The 23,028-nt window shown below is 35.7% G+C and overlaps 2 protein-coding genes and 1 pseudogene across 10 annotated transcripts in view; 2 read left to right on the top strand and 1 right to left on the bottom strand.

The window, feature by feature from the left end:
• The window catches only part of LOC137250188 (uncharacterized), a 194,398-nt gene that overhangs the window by 169,873 nt on the left and 1,497 nt on the right, over window positions 1-23,028 (top strand). For 4 of the 5 annotated variants that reach the window (XM_067782586.1, XM_067782585.1, XM_067782583.1 and 1 more), the window contains exon 4: window positions 21,813-23,023. In XM_067782586.1, the coding sequence (XP_067638687.1) occupies window positions 21,816-23,003 (1,188 nt within the window). In that variant the 5' untranslated portion in view covers window positions 21,813-21,815 and the 3' untranslated portion in view covers window positions 23,004-23,023. Of the gene's footprint in view, window positions 1-10,355; window positions 11,162-21,812; window positions 23,024-23,028 lie in introns of those variants that run through there. The other variant, XM_067782587.1, reaches the window with a different exon arrangement.
• On the top strand, window positions 147-5,303 carry LOC137248133 (uncharacterized). Of its 5 annotated transcripts, none has more exons than XM_067779001.1 (7): window positions 147-424; window positions 779-866; window positions 936-1,066; window positions 1,135-1,245; window positions 1,298-1,844; window positions 1,933-2,094; window positions 2,368-5,303. In XM_067779001.1, the coding sequence occupies exon 7, from the start codon at window positions 2,853-2,855 to the stop codon at window positions 4,257-4,259; it is 1,407 nt and encodes a 468-aa protein (XP_067635102.1). In that variant the 5' UTR covers window positions 147-424; window positions 779-866; window positions 936-1,066; window positions 1,135-1,245; window positions 1,298-1,844; window positions 1,933-2,094; window positions 2,368-2,852; the 3' UTR covers window positions 4,260-5,303. The 5 variants fall into 3 exon arrangements, with proteins under 5 accessions (XP_067635102.1, XP_067635106.1, XP_067635101.1 ...); XM_067779000.1 differs by having other exon boundaries at window positions 147-866; XM_067779002.1 differs by having other exon boundaries at window positions 147-866; window positions 2,331-5,303.
• Window positions 17,016-22,536, bottom strand: LOC137250183 (asparagine--tRNA ligase, cytoplasmic pseudogene; annotated as a pseudogene).

Below are 23,028 nucleotides of genomic sequence, written 5' to 3'. Positions count from 1 at the left end.
AATTGATATGAAAACTGTTAAATAAGTCTTTCATGTTAATAAAACATTTCACCATCTAACATTGAAAATTATCAAAGTAACAGCTTTCACGTCAAATTGATATGAAAACTGTTAAATCAGTCTTTCAGGTTAATAAAACATTTCACAGAATATTTATTAAAAAACGTTCTATAGAAAATCGAATTAAATCGTTTTGTACGTTGTGTATAAGTATAAATATATATAAGTGAGTATTGATTAAAGAACAAGGCGAAGACATTAAATAAAAGTGAAAATGAGTGATAATTGCTTGCTACTTGGCGAAAACGTTTCGCTGGCAATGAATAACGCTGGGCAGGAATTCTTTCTAGAAGAAAGACTTCTACAAATTTCTGAAAATACAGAGATTGTGACGCAAGGTGCTCCGTGTGGAAATTGACAACTGGTAAGAAGTGATTTTTATAAACAACTTCTTTTTTATATGGTTAATTTGAAGACCATCCATTGAAAATGCTATGCAATGTATGGAGCATAGAGCAGAGCCGTAGCCTAATACAGTGATAGCATTCCTTAGGCTATGAACTACGTCGCGTTTTAGAGCGGGGCAAACAGCAGAAAAAATGCAGAGCCTAAAAAGTTCTATCCCTTTTTTGTGCTACGGCTCTGCCCTAACTCTGTTCATGTTCAGAGCCGGAGCAGTAGCAAGGCATATTTTTCGTTGGTACTGCTGCTCTGGAGTACCTTAAAGCTGTAATGACATTGACTGATCTAAATGCATACTATGATATTTTCTGCCTAGGCTGTCCAAACTCAATCAGGAGAGGACCAGCGTTTAAAAAACTTATTGAAAGAGATGAATGTAGAAGCCGCTTACGACAAGTTTTATGGTAATGGTTTATCTTATTTATATTAAAAATCTTTTGTAACTAATCATGTTTAAACTGACCCAAATAAAGCTTATGGAATCACATATGACCGGTTAAAGTACATAAACTGTGACGACTTGGCGTTGGCATTCCCAGGCAACGAAAATATAGGTTATAGAGCAGAACTTAGGGAAAAAATTGGGCTTTGGAAACACAAGAACGTAATATATTTTTCTATAAAGTTTTAAATAGTATATTGTGTTTTAATATTAACAATTTTCTGTTTTAGTTTCCAGAAGAATCTCTTTCGACTCTTAGTATGAACTCAAATGTACAAAATTGGCTTGAAAATCAGCCTCTCCACTCACCAGCTAGCAATTCCAATTCGGTGAAATTTACGGTAAGGGTTGATTGGAAGCTGTGGATACTCTTTAAACTTCATTTTCTTGCAGAATGTAACTGACATGGTGAAAAACTCAAAAAGCGGCCAATCTCTACTAATTGTATCTAATGAAGAAAAAGTTGGATATGCATGATAGAAAAAGATTGCTTAACATTATTGTGGAAAACTTCTTCGATTGTAATTCACGAAAGTACATAATACCGCGTCCGTATCAGATGAATAAATTGGCTGAAGAAATTGTAGAAATTTTTCCGACAGAAAATAAGGAAATATATTACATATCTCGCAAGGCCGGGCGGAGAACCAATGCATCGGGTATTTTATACAATCGCTTCAATAACTTAAATCGCAAGCGCTTAAAACTTGAAAGCACCACGTCAGAGGAAGAGAATGCATCTGATAAGGAAACACTCTGCTCCACTAATTACATTTCACTTAAGAATAAAATGAAGTATATGAGTGGTGACGAAGGCGATGCAATCAATTTATGGAGAGAGACATATAAATACCGTGTTAATGATATACGTCACTTAAAAGACTTAAAATCTATCCTGGAAGAGTGGCCATTCTACAAGCAAGCTACAGGACCAAAATTTGTACGTACTAAAAGTTTCCAAAACACATTAATGTTCTTACACTAACACAAGCATATTTTTCATTTAATTTATGTACATACATATGTAGCTCGATTTCGATTTTCAAAAAATATACCCAGAAGAAACGTTTCATCTAATAAATAATTGGATAGATGTGCGGAGCCAACTTGCGAACTTTATAAAGATTTGTTGAGGGATAAACATTATGGAGATCACTTTGCGTTAGTAAGCAAAGAATGCGTTAACGACAGTGAGTATCATTACTATATACTTACACTGGCTGTCATAAAGATTTGCGCAAGGAATTTTTTGCTGTTTTCACCTAGTTTTGTTTAAGCAAAATAATGTTCACTATTTCTTTATAAAAACATGTACGAAAACAAATATAAAGTAAAGCTCAATATCAAAAAAGTCCTTGTGCAAATCTTTATGACCGTCAGTGTACCTTCATATTTATGTTTTCACATTTATAATACCCTTCTTAAGCTGAAACATTTTTTCTATTATGTACATACATATGTAGATTCCAAAGATTGCATTTTGATTATGCTGCTAAATGCTGTATTGAAAGCCGCATCACGATACGTCGCAGAAATTGATGGAAAGCGTGTTACTTGTAAAACTACTATTCGAGATGCTATGGACAGTTGTATTATACATATTACCAATATAAATGATCTGGAATTTACGTACGCAGAGAAGGAAAAAAAAAATCGATACACATGAAAGAAAAAATTCAACCGTATCTCATTGTAGTGGGTCCAGATATAAAAAGCTTAACTGAATTTTATATAAACTATGACGGAACTGTACAAAAGTTTCACACATTTATAGCTGCTTTAGACATTTGCTTTAAGATATTTCATGTGTTTAACTTAGAGTATCCAAAAGAGTCATCTTTAATATGATATTTTTTGCAAAAACAAATTTACAAGATAACAACGATCTATGACCTAAAAAGCTCAGCTTTATGTGAATTTTTGACCTTCTTTAAATCATAAATAAAAAATGAGTAAAGAAGTAAAATGTTTTGCTTGTGATAGAGTTTTTATTGAACTCTCAATATTACTTAAACACTTTAAAGATGCTCATGGCTTGACACACAATAGTGACTTTCGATGTACTTTTTCAAATTGTAATCAACTATTTTCAAACCTGTATTGCTTTAAGAGGCATACCCAAAACCATTTGAAACATTTTATCGAAAGTGAGCTAACACTACCAGAATCTAAAAGAACTAAGATTGATTTACCTTTTGTAAACGACAGCTCTAGAATAGTTGCTCAAATAGCAGACTCAGACAGACCTTGTAACAATACGGACGAAATGAAAGAAAGTAAGTTAAATGTATCAAAAAAATGTCAATCGTTTTTATTAGATTTACATACTAAGAGCAACATAAGCAGAAAAGACGTTCTATCTATTCAGGAAAGTGCATCTGCTATAATGTCTAGCGTTGTGGAGCCATTGAAAAATAAACTTCTTAGCTATACTCCTGAAAACGAGAGACAATATATTATAGAATTTGTTAATTTTTGCGAAAACCCGTTCAAAGACGTTCAAACTGAATATAAGTTTTTAAAAAGCGTTGAACGATCAGACGAATTTTCAAAACCACAGTTTTTTATTATAAACAATGAAATGTGTGAAGTTATATTAAATAATAGACCAACAATAGAAGCAGGTAATGTGTTTGGCTGCATTATGCCGATTAAATTTCAAATTAGAAAATTTTTCGAATTAACATCAGTTCTGGAAATTATTTTAAATAATATAAATTACCTATTTAATTCATCCTCGATTACGCATTTCATAAACTCAGCTTCATTTAAAGAGAAGTTAAAGTTTTTTGTTGGTAAAACTGTATTACCGTTTTTTGTTTACATGGATAGCTTTGAAATTAATAATCCGTTGGGTAGTCATGCAAATGCAGATCAAATATGTGGTGTTTATTATATATTTCCAACTTTGCCGCAATATCTGTTATCTAATTTAAACTATATATTTGTAGCAGCTTACTTCAAAAGCAAAGAACATAAAAAGTTTGGTAATGAGCCTTTTATGAAACCTCTAATTGATATATTCAAATCTCTTGAAGAAGACGGTTTAGAACTTAATTTAAAAAATTGTACTAAAAAAATATACTTTGTATTTTGTAATATTATTGGGGATAATTTAGGCTTGAATGACATTCTTGGGTTTACAACTTCATTTAATTCCAATTATTATTGCCGATTCTGTATGAGAAGCAAAGCTGAGATGCATTTAGATTGCGTGGAGTATACAGACTTCATCAGGTCTGAGAAAAATTATAATGCGGCATTAGTGACTAACGACGTTAAGCTAACTGGAATAAAATTGAATTGCTTGTTTAATGATTTAACATTTTTCGTGCTACAACAATTTTTGCGGTAGATATAGTACACGATTTGTTCGAGGGAGTTTGTAAATATGATATTTGTGAAATTCTAAAATACTTCATAATTCAAAAGAAATTATTTTCCCTTGAAGCATTTAACTACAGAAAGCAAATGTTTAACAACGGTGAAACGGAAATTGGAAATTTGTCCCCTCCTTTTGAATTAACTCACCTCTCTAGTGGTAACCTCAAAATGTCCGCTAGAGAAATGATGACGTTTGTACATTTTCTTCCTCTAATAATAGGAAATCGTATTCCAGACGACGACGAATGTTGCTTATTTTTTTTAACACTCCCCAAAATTATTGACATGATACATAGCAGTTCTTTTGATACAAATTCTTTAATTAAGTTAGAGTTTTTAATAAAATCGCATAATGAAATGTATTTGAAATTGTTTCACAAATCCCTTAAACCTAAATTTCACTTTTCAACACATTATGTGCGTGTCATTAAACAAATAGGTCCTCTTAAGTACTTATGGACTTTTCGATTCGAATCTAAGCACAAGGAAGCAAGAATGTATGCAAGAAGTATTACTTCCAGAAAAAATATAACATACAGTCTAAGCATGAAGGCATCTTTAAAGTTTACAGCATTTATTAGGGCCCATAACAAAGGGTTTCCAAGCCAAACGCAATATGATCAAACTGAGCATTTTCGAATTAAAGATTGCAGTTATTTTAAAAATATCGTGAACTTTCAAACTTTTGAATCAATGTTCACGAATAATATTAAAGCCAAATTAGTCAACTTTAAGGAGACGACGTATAAAAAGGGCTATTTTTTTAACAAAAACTACTGAAGAAGTCATTGAATTATATGAAATAAAAGAAACTGTTATTAGTGTCAATAATGAGGCTTACTTTCTGGTCTATAAACATGAAATTATTGGATTCTTATAGAGCACTATCAATCGTACAAAGTTGGTTGTAAAAAGAATATTATTGAATTAAAAAATGTTGAATTTTTTACAAGTCCACCTATTCATTTGTACTACAATAAGGAAGGAACTCCTGTCATTAGAAATAAGAATTTTTAGTTCCTGTTTATTCATTAAAAAAATATGTAAACAAGTGCCTATTTATTATAAAAAAATAAATTTTATTGAATTTAAAAATAATAATAAATATACTAAAAATAATTTTAATTTGATGTGATCTTCATTTCAAATCAACAGTTTTTAATGTATATTTAACGTTACTTTCACGTAAGTATAATTTCCAATTAACATTTTTAAAATGTTGTTTCAACGTTGCTCTTACGTGAGTATTACATAAATATCATGTTAATTATACATGAGTATCATATCAATAATACATGATCGTCATGTTAATTGTACGTGTTTCATGTACATATGTATAAATATCATGTTAATTATACATTTCATTTCATTGCATTTATTTATTACGGCAAAAAAGCCTAATTCATAAATTAAATTATATTACAATTTACTATCTTATTGCTAAGGTTTTACAATATCCATAAAGTTTTGCTTTAAAAGCTACGATTTCATTACAACTTTTTATATCTATAGGCAGTTCATTGAAACTTTTTAGACCTTTATAAAAAATATTTTGCTGATCTATTTCAGTTCTGAATAAAGGCAGTTTGAAATTGTGTTTATTCCTTGTATTAATGTTATGTGTTTGCTTAACTAATACTACGTTTTTACTTAGATATTCAGGTACATTTTCACTTTTAATATTAAATATAAACTTCATAGCGTGAAAAAAAATCTTTTGCTTGACACTTAACCAGTTCAAACTTCTCAGCATATCAGCCGTACGAGTATCTCTAGGTTTTTTAAGAATAAATCTCATACATCTGTTTTGCATCTTTTGAAGTTTATCTATTTCTTTGTCTAACACAATGAATAGAATAGATGGGCAGTTTACAAAGTGCGGTTCTATAATGGACTTATATATAATTATTTTGTACTTGTTTTGAATATATTTGGATGTTCTCTGCATAACCCCAATTTTTTTCGCAACTTTCTGGACTGTGTAGTTTATATGTTCTTCAAACTTGAGTTTGTTATCAATTATAATTCCCAAATATTTTATACTGTCAACTTTTTGTATGCTTTCATCATTTATTTTTAAACCAATTATATCCTCATTAACGTTCCTCCTTGTTATTATCATAAATTTCGTTTTATTTATATTAAGTTTCAGTCTATTTCCGCACAACCATTTATACAGGTTATTCAGTTCATGTTGTATTTTAGAAAGTGCAGAATTAATATTATTCTCACTAATCATTATTAATGCATCATCAGCGAATAGTTTAATTTCACAACCTTCAATAGCGTTAACTATATCATTAATATAAATTAAGAACAGTATCGGTGGCAAAACTGAGCCTTTTGGTAACCCTATGGGTACTTCCAATTCATCAGACATCACGGTATTTATAGCCGTTTTCTGTCTCCTCTGCTTCAAATAGCTGCGAAACCGGTCAAGTTCTATACCAGTTATACCAATACGTTGCATTTTTTTGATTAAGATCTCCCTATCCACTGTTTCAAAAGCTCGTTTGAGGTCTAGGAAGACTGAAACAACCACTTTTTTATTATTTAACTCTTCTTTCCAGTCATGTATCACCAAATTAAGAGCTGTCTCACATGAATGTTTCTTTCTAAAGCCTGACTGTTGGTGGGCTAGTATATTATTATCTTCAAGGTATTTCGTTAACTGGTTCTTAACATAAGCTTCAAGTATTTTACAATCACTAGGCAGGGTGTTTATGGGTCTAAGTTCTTCAGGTTTTACTGTCTTTTTAACTTTTTCCACTGGTATCACCGTTGACGATACATGAGTGTCATATCAATAATACATGATCGTCATGTTAATTGTACGTGTTTCATGTACATATACATAAATATCATGTTAATTATACATGAGTATCATATCAATAATACATGATCGTCATGTTAATTATACGTGTTTTATGTACATATACATAAATATCATGTTAATTATACATGAGTATCACATCAATAATACATGATCGTCATGTTAATTGTACGTGTTTCATGTACATATATATAAATATCATGTTAATTATACATGAGTATCATATGAATAATACATGATCGTCATGTTAATTGTACGTGTTTCATGTACATATACATAAATATCATGTTAATTATACATGAGTATCATATCAATAATACATAATCGTCATGTTAATTGTACGTGTTTCATGTACATATATATAAATATCATGTTAATTATACATGAGTATCATATCAATAATACATGATCGCTATGTTAATTGTACGTGTTTCATACACATAAATTTCACGTAAAAATGATAGAGTCGAAATGATAAAATTAACATTTTTTCATTTCAGTTGAGAATTGTAAACAAAAAATGTTAACTTTACGTGGTTTTTAGTATTTTTTTGGTTCAGTGTAATACTAAGTACCTATGCAAGATCAATGAAATTAATGAAGAATGTGCAAAGGTTTATTTTTTGTTGTTGTATTTATTTATTTATTTGGTTTAAATATTAAATAAAAATAAAAAGGACGTTATAAAATGTGACAAAACTATTATTTTTGGTTTAGATCAAAAGCGTCCGGTAACTGGAATTTTACTGTCCGGTTACTGGCAAATTCTGACTTGTATTAAAACAATAATGTTTACAAAAAAAAAAAAAGAATTAAGCAATAGTCATTTGAAAATTCGAAGTTTTTTAATATCACTTATAAAATGTAACCAATAAGAGTTCAAAAGCAAAAAAAAAAAGTTAAGTGTCCGGTTACTGGTACATCCTTAAAAAACTGAGAATATCTTCTCTTATTTCATTGTAAATTTAATTGAGTGGTGAAATTTAAAAACTAATTATGCAAGATTTAAGGCGATGTTCTGGTGTAGAGATAAAAGCCATTTAATAAAAATCTTTTTATATTCCTTTATGTACCATTCCTGTTAATGCCCGAACACCAACTTTATTAGATCACTTCAAAGTGGCTATATATCGCTTTCGGAAAATATTTGTAAATGATTGGGTAGAGGTCTACAAATGTTGTTTACAACAAAAGATTTTCTGTTTCAATCCCTTCTATAGCTTTTGCATGCAAAAAAGTGCCAGAATAGAATGCCCCTAACGTTGGAAAAACCCATATGTTTATGTAATTTTTATGTATAAACTATGCATATTGTAATGCAATCTTCTTCTGTATTATTAAAAAACCTAGATTTAATAAATTTTCTGTATTATACTGCATAGTTACAAAATTTTCCTTGTACTATTAGAGATTGTACAATTAATAAATTAAACTCCAAAATCTTTACCAAGCGCCGCAGGCGAAAAATCGACCGAGTTTAATTCAGAATTCTATATTCATATAATGACACCAATTAAATTTTTTGTTTGAACGTCGTTGACATCATTTGAAAGCAATGTGAACAATGTTAAACGTCCTCCTCAGCGATGGGCGAACCTGCCGATTGCAATGCCGATGATATCTCGTCCCTTGCCTTGATTGCAATTTCCCACCGGCGAGTACGTCATCAACGTACATGCAATTTCGCAGGATATCTGCTGCCCTTGGATGCGATGTCTCCACGTCATCAGCCAGTTGGTGCAGCGTCCGAATCGCAAGATACGGAGCACAATTAACACCAAAGGTTACTGTTTTCAATTCGTAAATGTTAATTGGGTTTTCGGGGCATTTGCGAAATATGATTCGCTGATATTTTGTTTGGTCTTCATTGACCCATATTTGGCGATACATTTTCTCTATGTCGCTGTTAAATACGTATTTGAACAGCCGTCAACGTAGTATAAGAATTGTCAGGTCGGATTGAAGAATCGGACCTGGATATAAGGCATCATTTAGACTTTTGCCATTAGTGGTAGGGCAAGATGCATTAAATACGACTCTGACTTTTGTCGTTGTACTTTCCTCCTTTACAACAGCATGGTGAGGTAGGAAGTAACAGTCACTTGAGTCTGGCGAAATATTGCCTATTTGTTTCATGTGCCCTAAAGTTTCATATTCGGATACAACTCTATTGTATTCCGTTTGAAGGACTGGGTTTTTCGCAAGTCATGTCTCGTTGCGATAGAAGGTCCGGCTCGAAGGACCCCAATAACCCAGCTCTCGTTCCCCAGAACGAGGCCAACAGAACAACTCAGATATACTGTCTGCCACATAATACCTTTTCCAACGATTGCGTGGGTGCGCCGCTGCCACCACGCAATTGTTCGAAAATAGTTTAATATCGCAAGGAACCCCAAAGAAATTTGTTGATACCATTTCTTTATATAAGGACAAGGAAAATGAATTTAATCGTTTTGGAGGAATATTTGACTGCTTTTCACAGTCTGTTTCAGATCATATTCGTGAACATATTTCAATCGTTTGGTCGAAATTTATGAATGATTTTCGGATACGATTATCATATGTTTATTCTTCACATCTCACACGAAATAAGATCTTCAACGGAAAATTAACTTTTAACAAGTATCATATTCATGACTCACTCAACAAAGCTAATCAGGACAGATGCAGAAAATTGAATGAATATTGGTTAAAAATTGTTGATCACTAAAAGTAACCACATTTGGTTCAAATATGATTCCATAATATGATTGACAAACTATATACAGGTTGCCATAACAGCTTTATTGCTATTGAATCCCTAATAAGTAATTTTAAATTGTTCCAAATTTAATTTCCTTGGTTTATTTCGATTTAATAAATTTCATTCTTCTGTAAACTAAGTAATAGTAAGCTAATTAATCAACAAACCGAACCTTATGAAACTTAAAAATGAATAATCTAATTAGGAAAGTTATTAGATGTGCTTATTCCGCCGATTCAGTCAAGTAACCAGAAAATCAGCCAATCAGCGTTTTTAAATTTTTGTGTAAGTGCTACAATCCATGGAAGCCACATATTTATAATTATAACGTAAAGGGCATGTGCTTGAAGTTTCACGAATGTTATTTAACTAATTAATGAATGATATTCTCACTAGACTTACAAATGCCTTGATAACCTTATCAGCAAGTCACAACAAACTCGTGTTATTACTGCTTTAATCAATCAGTCTGTATCCAAACGAATCGCAGTGTAAACGATTTATGTTGAATGAAGCTGTAACGGTCTTTACTCACTTTGTTTGTTAAAACTTTGTTAATTTGTTGATTTTTGAAATATATAAAAAGAGATCAAATAGGCGTTACAAAATATGTTGATAAAAATTTGTAAAACGAAAATTATTCTACAAGATTTCTCGACTTAAGAAGTTCAGTTAAATAAAATATTTGTTAATAAAATAAAATATTTATTAAAGCAAATAATAAAATTGGTGACTATGCCAATAAATTGGTGACCCCGATAAAAAAGAACATTCCTAAGCAGTTTCAGCGGAGGAACGACCTTATTTTCTGGCAAAAAGTGCATACTTCAGCAGGATCCTAATTCAATGAATATTATCATTTATAATCCGTCCACTAGCATCAACAACTAATCGTTTTCTGCATTTACGCAAACGGATACAAATTCAAAAAACCTATTTGTACAGCAGCTAACCAGACCAATGGATAATTTTGCATACAAAAAATAGTTGCCGATTTCAAATACATATACCCCCTGCTTCACATAATACATACGGCCTTATTGTGACGAGCATATATTTTATGGTCAATATACATGGTAATGTACTACGCTAATTACATAACATTTTAAAGAAAGAAAGTCTGGTGATTGGACGAGCAATTCATAGCTGATCCACGATTGTGAACTCCGCATTTTCAACAAATGAATGTTTCAAGTTTTAATCAACTGCAAGTATAATAATTTATTTACATCCGCAAGCATCCTTCGTCGTGAATCCATCATCATATGTTCCTGACCTTATGTAAAATTTACAAATTGTAAGTGATTAATAGGTATATATACAATACTAGCACGACTATTTTAAGCAGAAGCTATTGGCTATTTAGAAACTATTTGTGATTGTTCTCTTTTTATTTTTTACGACTAATTTATGTCGATATTGCGAAGTCCGATTATAACTAGAAATAGGAGTTTAGTTAATTTATATCAACCAGTTGTGTCTTTAGAACAAAATCAACAACCGGTCATATCTCTACAACAAAATCAACAACCGGTCATATCTCTACAACAAAATCAACAACCGGTCATGTCTCTAGAGCAAGATCAGAATTCTTCGCTCCCTTCTCAAATTCAGCATTCAAATTCCTCAAGTTTGAAACTACTCCTTTTTTATAATAAATATCCTCACCAATGGTTTATTTTAGCTGAGACTCAATTTCGTATTAAAAATATTACTAGCGAAATTTCCAAATATGAATATCTTATAGTATCGCTATCACAGGATATGACTGCAACGGTTTTTGATATCATACAGGCTATTAATGATAATTGGAATAATTCGGCCTCGACAGCATATTCTACACTGAAAGAAGCTCTCTTAGAAAGAAATTCTCTTAGTGAATCTCAACGCTTAGAGTCCCTCCTGGCAGATCTAGACATAGGTGATAGAAAACCATCGGAATTTTATCGCACACTTAAACAAACAGCGGGACAGTCAGACTCGATTTCAGACAAACTCATCATACAACTTTGGATTCGTAAATTACCAACACAAATACAAGTTTCACTTAAAACATTGCCTAATCCAGACATAAAGACATTATTAAACATGGCAGATTCAATCTATGAAATCATTTTGTCAAGTAGGCAAGGTCATGTGCAAGCAATATCTTCATCAACATCTGAGCAAAATGACCACCTTAGTCGCTTAGAAAAAGAAATTCAAACATTAACAGATACTATACAAAAACTTAGTGTTCAGAAAAATTTTTCATTTCGTTCAAGGTCTAGGTCTCGATCTAAGTCGAAGCCAAGACAGTTATCATCATCAGGTTTGTGTTGGTATCATGAGAAATTTTCGGAAAAGGCCAATAAATGTATGTTGTTGTTGTTGTTGTAGCAATGCTCGCCCCACCTAATAGCCGCGACCGATCACAAATTGTCATCAATATCCTCTAACGGGAGTCCAAGGAAACTTGCCGTTTCAACAGGGGTGGACCATAAGGAAAGGGGTGTTAGAGGCGTTGGTTCCACATTACAATTAAAGAGATGGTTGGTGTCATGTGGGGACACATTGCAAGCGGGACATATATTTTGTATGTATGTCGGGGTTGATTCTGGATAGGTAAGAGTTTAACCTGTTACAGTATCCAGAACGAAGTTGAGCAAGAGTGACACGCGTTTCCCTAGGGAGTATGCGTTCCTCTTCCGCGAGTTCTGGATATTTTTCTTCAAGTACTGGATTCACCGGGCAATTCCCGACATAAAGGTCCGACGCCTGTCTATGGAGTTCACCAAGGACCTGCTTGTGTTTTTTCGCTTCATACGGCTGGGTTCTCAGGTGCCGTATTTCCTCAAAATGCTTACGGAGATGACTCCTTAGGCCCCTAGGCGGTGCTGGTTCGTCAATCAGATGTCTGTTGGGATGCCCAGGTTTCTGGGTATTCAACAGAAACTGTTTGGTCAGCATCTCATTTCTCTCCCTGATGGGGAGTATTCTCGCCTCATTATGCAGATGGTGTTCTGGGGACATAAGAAGACAGCCCGTGGCGATTCTGAGAGCAGTATTTTGGCAGGCCTGTAGTTTCGTCCAGTGGGTAGTTTTTAGGCTTGGCTACCATATGGGTGACGCGTAGCACGTAATCGGCTGGCTAATTGCTTTGTATGTGGTCATGAGCGTTTCTTTATCTTTTCCCCAGGTACTGCCAGCAAGGGATTTGAGGATTTTATTACGGCTCTGAATTCTCGGAACAATTGCGGTTGCGTGCGCACCAAAATGTAGATCCTGATCAAACGTCACACCCAAGATTTTGGGGTGTAGGACAGTCGGTATCGTAGTGCCATCGACGTGGATGTTCAATATGGTCGACATTTGGGGCGTCCATGTTGTAAATAAGGTCGCGGAAGATTTCGTCGGTGACAATGCCAGGTTTCGCGGGCGAAAAAACTGGAGAGATCAGGGAGATAGCCGTTTATTTTATTGCATAGCTCATCGATCTCTGGGCCTGGGCCTGTGGCCATTATTGTGCAGTCATCGGCGTAGGAAACGATTGTGACTCCTTCCGGTGGTGAAGGTAGCTTAGATATGTAGAAATTGAACAAAAGTGGGGATATGACACCACCCTGTGGCACCCCTTGTTTAATTCTCCTTGGTTTTGATGTTTCGTTTCTGAGTTGCACCGATGCCTGTCGACCACCCAGATAATATGCGGTCCACCTTTTAAGACATGTAGGAAGGGTAAACCCTTCCAGGTCTTGCAGTAATGAGCCATGGTTGACCGTATCAAAGGCTTTTGATAGGTCTAGCGCTACGAGTACTGTTCTATGGTGGGGGTATTGATTCCAACCGCAATTTATCTGGGTGCTAATGACATTTAGCGCGGAGGTAGTGCTATGGAGTTTTCTGAAGCCATGCTGATGAGGGGCTAGCTGCAAATGTGCTTGGAAATAAGGGAGCAAAATGGCTTCAATCGTCTTTGCCACTGGCGATAGGAGAGATATCGGACGATATGACTCACCTACGTTAGCTGGTTTCCCAGGCTTTAGTAGCGGGACCACCTTGGCCATTTTCCATTTCTCGGGTATGGCAAAGGTGGAGAGAGACAGGTTGAAGACATGCGCTAAATATTTGAAACCCTCTTTCCCTAGGTTTTTAAGCATCGGCAGGGCTATGCCGTCTGGGCCCACTGCTTTGGATTGTTTAGCGCGACCAATGGCGGCCTCAATAAATGTATCCAACCCTGTAGTTACTCAAAAAACCAGTAGATACTACTGTAAAAGCGACGAACAGTAGCTTTTTTCCTTCTAGTCACTTATTTGTTTTTGACCCAAATACTAAGTTAACATTTTTAATTGATTCTGGTGCAGACATTAGCGCCATTCCGAAATCGTTTTGTTCCAAAGTTTCGAAGGTACCAACACAAGTTCTTTCCGCTGCGAATGACACAAACATAGATGTTTTTGGATCAAAACTATTTACATTAACTTTAAATTTACGTCGTAATTTTCCACATTTATTTTACATTGCTGAAATCACAGAGCCAATTATTGGTGCTGATTTCTTAAATAAATATGGTCTTGTAATAGACATCAAATCCCAAAATCTTATTGATCCAAAAACTAATATAACGGTTTCAGGAGTCCTTTCAAAGAAACAATTTCCTACGCCAAAATTTTTTAACATTGGTTCTAACTGGGGTGATATATTGAAAAATTTTCCAGCTCTTCTCAATGAAATAGATTTTAATCTCCCTGTTAAACACAATATTGTCCATCGTATCATAACAAAGGGTCATTTGCCTATCCACAAAGCTAGACGACTTCATCCTGCAAAGCTTAAGATTGCTAAAGAAGAGTTCGATTTTATGTGTCAAAAAGGAATCTGTCGTCCGTCTTGATCACCATGCTCGTCACCTCTGCACATGGCGCCTAAAGGTATCGATGACTGGAGACCTTGTGGGGACTATAGGAAAGTAAATGCAATAACAACTCCAGACAGATATCCTATTCCCCATATTCAAGACATTTCAAATTTTCTTGAAGGGTGTATAATTTTCTCAAAGATAGATATTTGTCGTGCTTATCATCACATTCCTATAGCAGAAGAGGACATTCATAAAACAGCAATCATAACCCCCTTCGGTTTGTTCGAATTTCCGACTATGCCATTTGGTCTGCGTAATTCGGCGCAAACATTCCAGCGCTTTATGCACCAAGTAGTTAGAGGTTTTGACTTTGTGTATGTCTATCTTGATGATATTCTGATCTTCAGCAAATCTCATGAGGAACACAAGTCACATCTTCGTAGTCTTTTTAAGCGATTAGTTGAATTTGGCCTCAGGGTTAAGGCTTCTAAATGTATTTTTGGAGTTCAAGAACTAATTTTTCTTGGTCATAAAAATTCCTTTAATGGGATTAGACCTACTAAAGAAAAAGTTCAAGCTATTACAGAGTTTCCAGCTCCTACATCAATCAAGCAGCTACAAAGATTTTTAGGTATGGTTAATTTCTATCATCGTTTCATTCCAAATCTTGCAAAAATTTTGTCTCCCTTATATACACATCTTACAAATTTACAGAAGCTAATTACAAAGGGTAAGGAGTTTAAATGGTCCCAAGAGTGTGAAACGGCATTCAAATCTGCAAAGTTATCATTGTCAAATGCAACATTATTGGCATTTCCAAAAGCGGACGCCCCATTTTCTATTAGCACTGATGCTTCAAACACAGCATTAGGGGGTGTTTTACAGCAATATGTTAATAACCAGTGGCAGCCTTTGTCATTTTTCAGCAAAAAACTGAACCCAGCTCAAATAAAGTATTCCACTTTCGACAAAGAACTTTTAGCTATTTACGAAGCAATTAAACAGTTTCAATATTTTGTTGAGGGCCGAGATTTTTTTGTTCTTACGGATCATAAACCCCTTACAACAGCTCTTTTCACAAAAACTGAACGATCTCCCAGGCAAGCTCGCCAATTGGATTTCATTTCACAATTCACTGGAGATATTCGATACATTAAAGGCAGTGATAATATTGTTTCAGATTCATTATCGCGACCAGGAATAGATTCTGTTAAATTGGATATTCCTTACTTTGAAACTTTTGCTAAAGAGCAAGAACTCGATGAACAGCTTAAACACTTAACAGCTAATCAATCGGAAAGTTCATCTTATCAATTAACACAAATAGAATTTTCCCCTGGCAAGCTCCTTTGGTGTGACTTGTCTACTAGCATATGCCGACCTTACGTCCCTTCCACTGTTCGAAAGAAAATATTTCATTTAATTCATGATATTTCCCACCCTAGTATTAGATCAACTCGGAAGAAAGGCACTCGTTTATATTTTTTGGCCTAAAATTAATAAAGATATAAATGAATGGTCTAAGCAATGTTTACAATGCCAAAAATGTAAAGTTGGCAGACACACGAAATCTCAGTTAGAAAAGATACCGATACCCCCTGGTCGTTTCGAACATATACATATAGACTTGGTTGGACCTTTACCACCATCCAATGAGTACCGATACATTTTGTCAGTAATTGATCGTTTTTCAAGGTGGCCAAAAGCTTATCCTTTAAAGGACATTGAGGCTAAAACTGTTACTCAGTGTTTGGTAAGGGAATATGTCTCTAGATTTGGTGTGCCAACTTTTGTCACAACAGATCAAGGTTCTCAGTTTGAGTCCAAGTTGTTTCGCGAGCTCTGTAATTTTCTAGGTACTATAAGAACTAGGACATCACCCTACCATCCCCAAGCAAATGGGATGGTAGAGCGATTTCATAGGACTCTAATGACTTCCATAAGATGTTCTAACAATTCTGTTAAATGGACAGAACAATTACCATTAATTTTGCTAGGTCTTAGAACCACGTTCAAAGAGGAAATTCGTGCTACTCCAGCTAAAATGCGCTATGGTGAGAATATTAAAGTTCCAGGAGCAATTTTTCCAACCAATCATGGCACCACAAATATTGATCCATTAAATTTTGTTAACAAAATTCGTGATTATTTTGAAAATATTCGTTCCGAGGAAAAAGAACCTATTAAAATTACGTCGTATGTTCCTACTGATTTGAAGTCCTGCTCACACGTTTTTAGTAGAATAGACAGGACGAAAAAAGGATTGGAACCACCATATGAAGGTCCATTTCCTGTGATTAGACGCTTTCGAAAAACATTCTTGGTGCGGAAAAACAATAGTAATATAAATATTTCAATCGATAGGCTAAAGCCAGCTTATATTTTTTCGGAAAACAAAAAAAGGTGGTAGATTTCAATTTATAAAATTTTCACATTAATTGTTTTTTTGTTTTGGGGAGGGGGTAATGTAACGGTCTTTACTCACTTTGTTTGTTAAAACTTTGTTAATTTGTTGATTTTTGAAATATATAAAAAGAGATCAAATAGGCGTTACAAAATATGTTAATAAAAATTTGTAAAACGAAAATTATTCTACAAGATTTCTCGACTTAAGAAGTTCAGTTAAATAAAATATTTGTTAATAAAATAAAATATTTATTAAAGCAAATAATAAAATTGTTGACTATGCCAATAAAGCAATACCCGAGAACCAAACGCGCACGATAAAGGGCACACCAAATGATAGCAGTTCATGAAAAATATATGAAAACATAACATTGCACAAACAGGATACGCAAAAGGTGTGCAAGGCAGTCATGGTGAAAATGAAGCGATTGGATTTGCCCAAAATTGTGTACTCCCCCAAGATGAAACATAAGCATTAGTACAACTAATGAAGTTCCAGCAAAACCGAACACACGTAATAAAAGAATAAGTTCTAAGTACAGACTATTGGGCTAAATGTAAATGGGGATATTTCGCAGGATCAATCTACTAATCACGATATAAGAGACAAGCAAAAAAAAACCAGAGGCGAAATCTGATTTGAGTTTTTGACCGGCTTCCTGATGTCTGCCATTTGTAGAAACATGTATTTTTACATCACACCATAATTAATATACTCGTTCCACAAATGTATCGGTATTAAAAATTCTTTAACCCCTTCCGTCGATGCTGGCGCAGATTCAGCACCCTCATCCACTTCGTCTTCATGTGCAGTAGCGGTCTTGCTGTGGTGTTGGCTCTTCAGCTGTTGCCAAGAAAGGAGAAGTAGAAAACCATTAAATAATAACAATAACAAAATCTTAACGTTTTCTTCGCGGCACATTTACCTCTGCGTTTCTTGGCATCCTGTTGACGACGCAGTTTTCTTAAAGTCGCCATCAATTGTTCAGGATCACGATGTATACCAAACCAACAGCCATCACCAAATTCACCAGCGACACAGCATTCAATGATATATTCCAACAATATATTATACCACCAAGATTTATAACAATCATTGTGATTGTTATCACAACAACCAACGATGAATGTATATCGAGAACCCATTAATACAAAGGTCACAATAAATATCGCCATCACAGATATACCCATACTTTGTAATGTATCAGACCACATATCTAAATATTGTTCATAGAATACATAAAATACTGAATATGAAAAACTTTCAATATCGAGCGTTTGCTCGAATGGTACACCCTGTGACATTAAACGTCCACGTAACATATGCGTAATGTTTGCAGATATTTTACGTGCAGAACGTAATGATTCATAACAATCGGCTGATGAATAAATATAGTAATGGTATATTGTAAATCCAAGAACACAATTTATTTATCTATTGAATGCCTCAAGCTTGTAACTTTGTATAATTTTTCTTATCTTTTTTTTGCCTTTTTTCACTTTGAGTTGTGTTATCTTCCATTTATGGTTTGCACCGATCCAAGAAACGTGGATATAAGCAAACTTCGCGTATATGATAACGATTTAACAACCAGCAAAGAAAACGTTCTAGTCCAAGACCATAACCACCATGAGGTAGTGTACCATAAACTCTTTGGTCTGTACACCAATAATATGGTGTAGGATCAATGCCCTCGCGCTCGTATCCTTTCAGTAGTTCATCACTATCATAAATCATCATTGAGCCACCAAAAATTTCACCAACATTGGGTAGTAATACATCGACACTTTCTGTTAAGTTGGCATCTTCAGCACATTTTGACATGTAAAACGATTTAATATTAACTGGGAAACGATATAACATTATTGGTTCATTAATTGTATCCGTCATTTTTCGTTCTGGCGCTTCCGGTATATCCTCGCCAAATTCATAGAATGTACCATCGTCTCTAGTAACATTGTTTTCCTGTAACCAATTTATAGCATCTGCATAATTCATACGACGAAACGGTTTCTTTGGTGGTTTAAAATTGGGGTTAAGCTCATTTACGATATGTCCCCATGGTGATTTTAATACACGATCGACAACATCACACACTAAATCTTCCAAACGACCCAATAAGTCAACGAATGTTATGAAAGGACATTCAGCTCCAACGTACGTATATTCAGCTAAATGGCGACGTGTACGGCTTGTTCGGCACAAAAACTTTACGCAAGACAGAAAACATCACCAAGTGCTGGCAAACAATTTTCTAAATATAGCTGAGAGCTTTGAGTTAGGTAAGCTTCTTCACTGAAGTATTGTAATTTAAAAAGAGTTGAGCCTCCTTCAACTTGTGTTTGTACCAAAGTTGGGGGTGTCACTTCATTGTAGCCACGATCGAAGAAGTGTCCACGAAATGCTTGCATACCAACCGATCTCATTTTCAATATCTTTGAAGTATTTTCACCACGTATCATGATATGACGATTATCCAATTGTACATATGGATGAGCTTCTTCGTTCAAAATAGTCTCCGCACCCCCAGCAGGCGCCAAGCCAATCAATTCCCAGTAATCGACATGTAGTTCATGGCCACCTGGTGCCGATTTGCCAACAGGCACTGCTTTTAATGTACCAAATAAAGGTACCGAGCTTTCTGTAGTCAAAACAAGCGCTTCATAGGTATGACAAAGTTGATTAGTAAGTACGCACTGCAGAAAACCAGTACCATCGCATAAGGTTATAAAAATCAATCCTTTACCCTGACGTCGTAAGCGATGTACCCAACCGTAAACCTTAACACGCTCGCCACGATATTCTTCACCATGTCGTATGTTTATGCTGCGAGCGGCAGGCAAACTCGGATCCTCAACAATTTTAATCTTTCGCGCATCATCTAAGTTATGAGTACGCTTTTCGGCATCTTCAGCTTCTCGCTGCTGCTAGTCGGCATTTGTGTAGCCCTCACGTGTAAACAATTCTTGTATTTTCTTTAGTTGCGATTGTGCAGCTACTTCATATTTACTTTCAGAATTTGGATCTTTACTATCGATATATATGGTGGGGAAAGGTTCTGCTTTAGCATGACGCATAGCTTGCAAAATTGTTTTTTATGGGGTTTCCTTAGTGCCATTAACAGTTTCGTCGCTATCACATTTTTCAGATGTATAGAGTTCATCTATAAAACTTTCGGATGCCATAGTGGAATTATAAAAAATCGACAGCAAATTTCATCAGTCACGTAAAATGCATCCACTTCTACCAGTAGGCGTTGTCTATGGTAAAAATTTATCCACGTTGCAGTGGTGCTATTTGGCAAATATTCCGATGTGAATGTTGATTGTTCTAAGAATACCTGAAAATAGAAAGAGAAATGAATTAGCATTACATATTACAATTCAAATCAACTAGTTCCTTACTCACCGCGTGTTTTATTTTTTTTGGTTTTAATTGACACCGCATACGCAAGCGTCGGTTGGCAAGGTGCTTTAAAGAGCCCTTATACTGCCAGGTTATCTTTCAATTTCGTTATTTGTATAACAGTTAATTTTTTGGTTTTTTTTTCCTTGGCACCACGCCAGCCACAATATTATCAATATAGGTATGTATATTTGAAAATTCAATTTAATTTTTATGGCGTCACGCCAGATATTCCGTTAGTTTATGTATTTGTTAAAATTTAAAGTTAGGTTTTTTATTGGCACCACGCCATTTTTTCAATATTGTTATATGTAAATCGATTTGGTATTATGTGGCCCACGCCAGGTTATAAATTCCAATTTTTCAAATGCTTTCACTTATACTTTCTGATTCAATTATTTAGTATTTTTGAATATTTTTAATTAGATTTTTGCCATTTCGTTTCCCACACTATCCGCCATTTTATTCTCAACCGCATGAATATAGTCCTTTAATAACACGCGGTTGAGTTGTGGGGAAAATCGAACTTGACCCGACGACGTTACAAAACGAAGTCGCCGCGTGTTTTATATTAATGACATTTTTTCATTCAGGAAATGGAAAAGCGTAGCAGATGTCAAAATCTCTACACTTAATTTCTGACTGACAATGATTATTGCAATTCAACGTTAGGCCTCATGCGCAATCATCTTGCGCACTACACGTCACGCACTACATGCCGCACTACACGTCACGCATTACATGCCGCACGACATATCGAGCACAACACGCCACACATGTCGCGTATTACATATCTCGATCAATCATTCATTTGGTCGAGATGTAAAATACTCAATTCCACGAATGTCAACATTATCGACAATACACGTCAAAAATATTGTTGAATGGTGGAAGTGCAACTCTGTAACACCTTTTCAGCCAGGTTTCGAACCGTTCCGTGTGGTGGCAGGCCACTTGTTGTGAAAACAAAGTTCACCACAAATCAAAAATAAATTTTAGGACTACTTTGGCGACATCTACCGACATAAAATTAATTATAAAATGCACCAAAGGCGCTAAAGCACCAGCCACATCGCATGGATGCATGCTAAATCCGTTTTTTCTTCGTCTCTTTGCGCGCATAAGTATTCATTTATGGCCTTTAATTTTTTATTTCAATTAAATTTTATTTCAATAAAATGTTTTTTTTCCTCTTGCGAAAATATATTAGAGATACTTTTTTGTTTACGCCACCCAAACATTATTCCGCCAACCTCAATTTGGGCATGATCAATGATACCAATATTCTTTCAGATCATGACCCGCTACCAAACGTTATTGGCCAAGTCAGAGGGAGGCGCAAAGCGTTCCGACGGTGCTTGCCAGCTCTGCGGCAGGGATCATAGCCTTAGGATCTGTGCCGAATACCGTAAAAGTTCCCCAGAAGAGAGGTTGCGGGCAGTACTTCTGCATAAGTACTGTCCAAACTGTCTGTCGCCCTTTGACCGCGTGGACAAATGTAACAGCAAGTATCGCTGCAAGAGGTGCCAAGAGAAGCACCACACCACGCTTCATTTAGATGAGCGTCGACCGGTAAGCGACGAGACGACCACAAACGGCGAAGACAACACGTCCGACGATGAGTTGTCGATCAACCTCTCGGGGCCGGCTAAATCCTGGGCTCAGCAGGTGGAGGAAGAGGAAATGGAGGAAGAGAGAGCGAAAATGGAGGAAGAGCGAGCAAAAACGGAGACAAGACCGTCAACGGTAAATCATGGGATACGCAGTTTCCGGCCGCTGTTACAGCATGAAAAAAGCGCGGCGAAAGCAAACAAACGTCGAAACGAACGAGACAACTGGAGGCACCGCGACATTGGACTCCAAGGAGGCCCGACCAAGTCATCCAAACGCGGAAGACAGCAGCGGCGAGATAAATCGACGCCATACCATTCTGACGCCCAAAATATGCAAGCAATATCGCGTGGTACACCGGAAGGCTTCCGAACCGGCAGGCTGCTCCCAGCCACTCCAGCACCCATCATGCGGTCTTTCGTGCCCATTGCGCCGACGGCCATCGTACGCGTCGAATCGCGTGGGCACCTACACTTGGTTCGTGCGATCATTGATCCCTGCGCCGCCAGCACCATCGTCGATGCAGAGCTGGTACGCGATTTGCAGTTAGAGCGCCAAGGACCAGGGCAATGCACACTTATTCTGCGCGGCAAGTTCGGGTCAACGACTCATGTCACTACCCAAGCCGCCGTGGTCAACGGCCACTATCGGTTGAGTCCGCCATCCAATGTGGATCCAAAAGTTGCCGTTCCATTTGAATTTATGCGGCTTGCAGATCCGCAGTTCTACAGTTCATCGCCAGTTCGTCTTACACTCGGCGCTGATCTATACGCCGAACTGATGGTGAGCGGAATGCCAGCAACAACAGTCGGCGGTCTCCTGACCCAACCGACCGCACTCGGGCTGGTAGTCTCAGGGGCCTGCCAAAAATAGGAGCGTTTAATAAAAACTAAGTAAT

This window comes from Eurosta solidaginis, chromosome 4 (genome assembly GCF_040869045.1).
Source record: "Eurosta solidaginis isolate ZX-2024a chromosome 4, ASM4086904v1, whole genome shotgun sequence".
NCBI classification, from domain to species: Eukaryota; Metazoa; Arthropoda; class Insecta; order Diptera; family Tephritidae; genus Eurosta; species Eurosta solidaginis.
The sequence above is the reverse complement of the archived record's forward strand: the minus strand, read 5'-3'. Positions and strand labels throughout refer to the sequence as shown.

Bases quoted from the DNA above. Each gene is read 5' to 3' on its own strand.
- LOC137248133 (XM_067779001.1), top strand. From the start codon at position 2,853: ATGAGTAAAGAAGTAAAATGTTTTGCTTGTGATAGAGTTTTTATTGAA.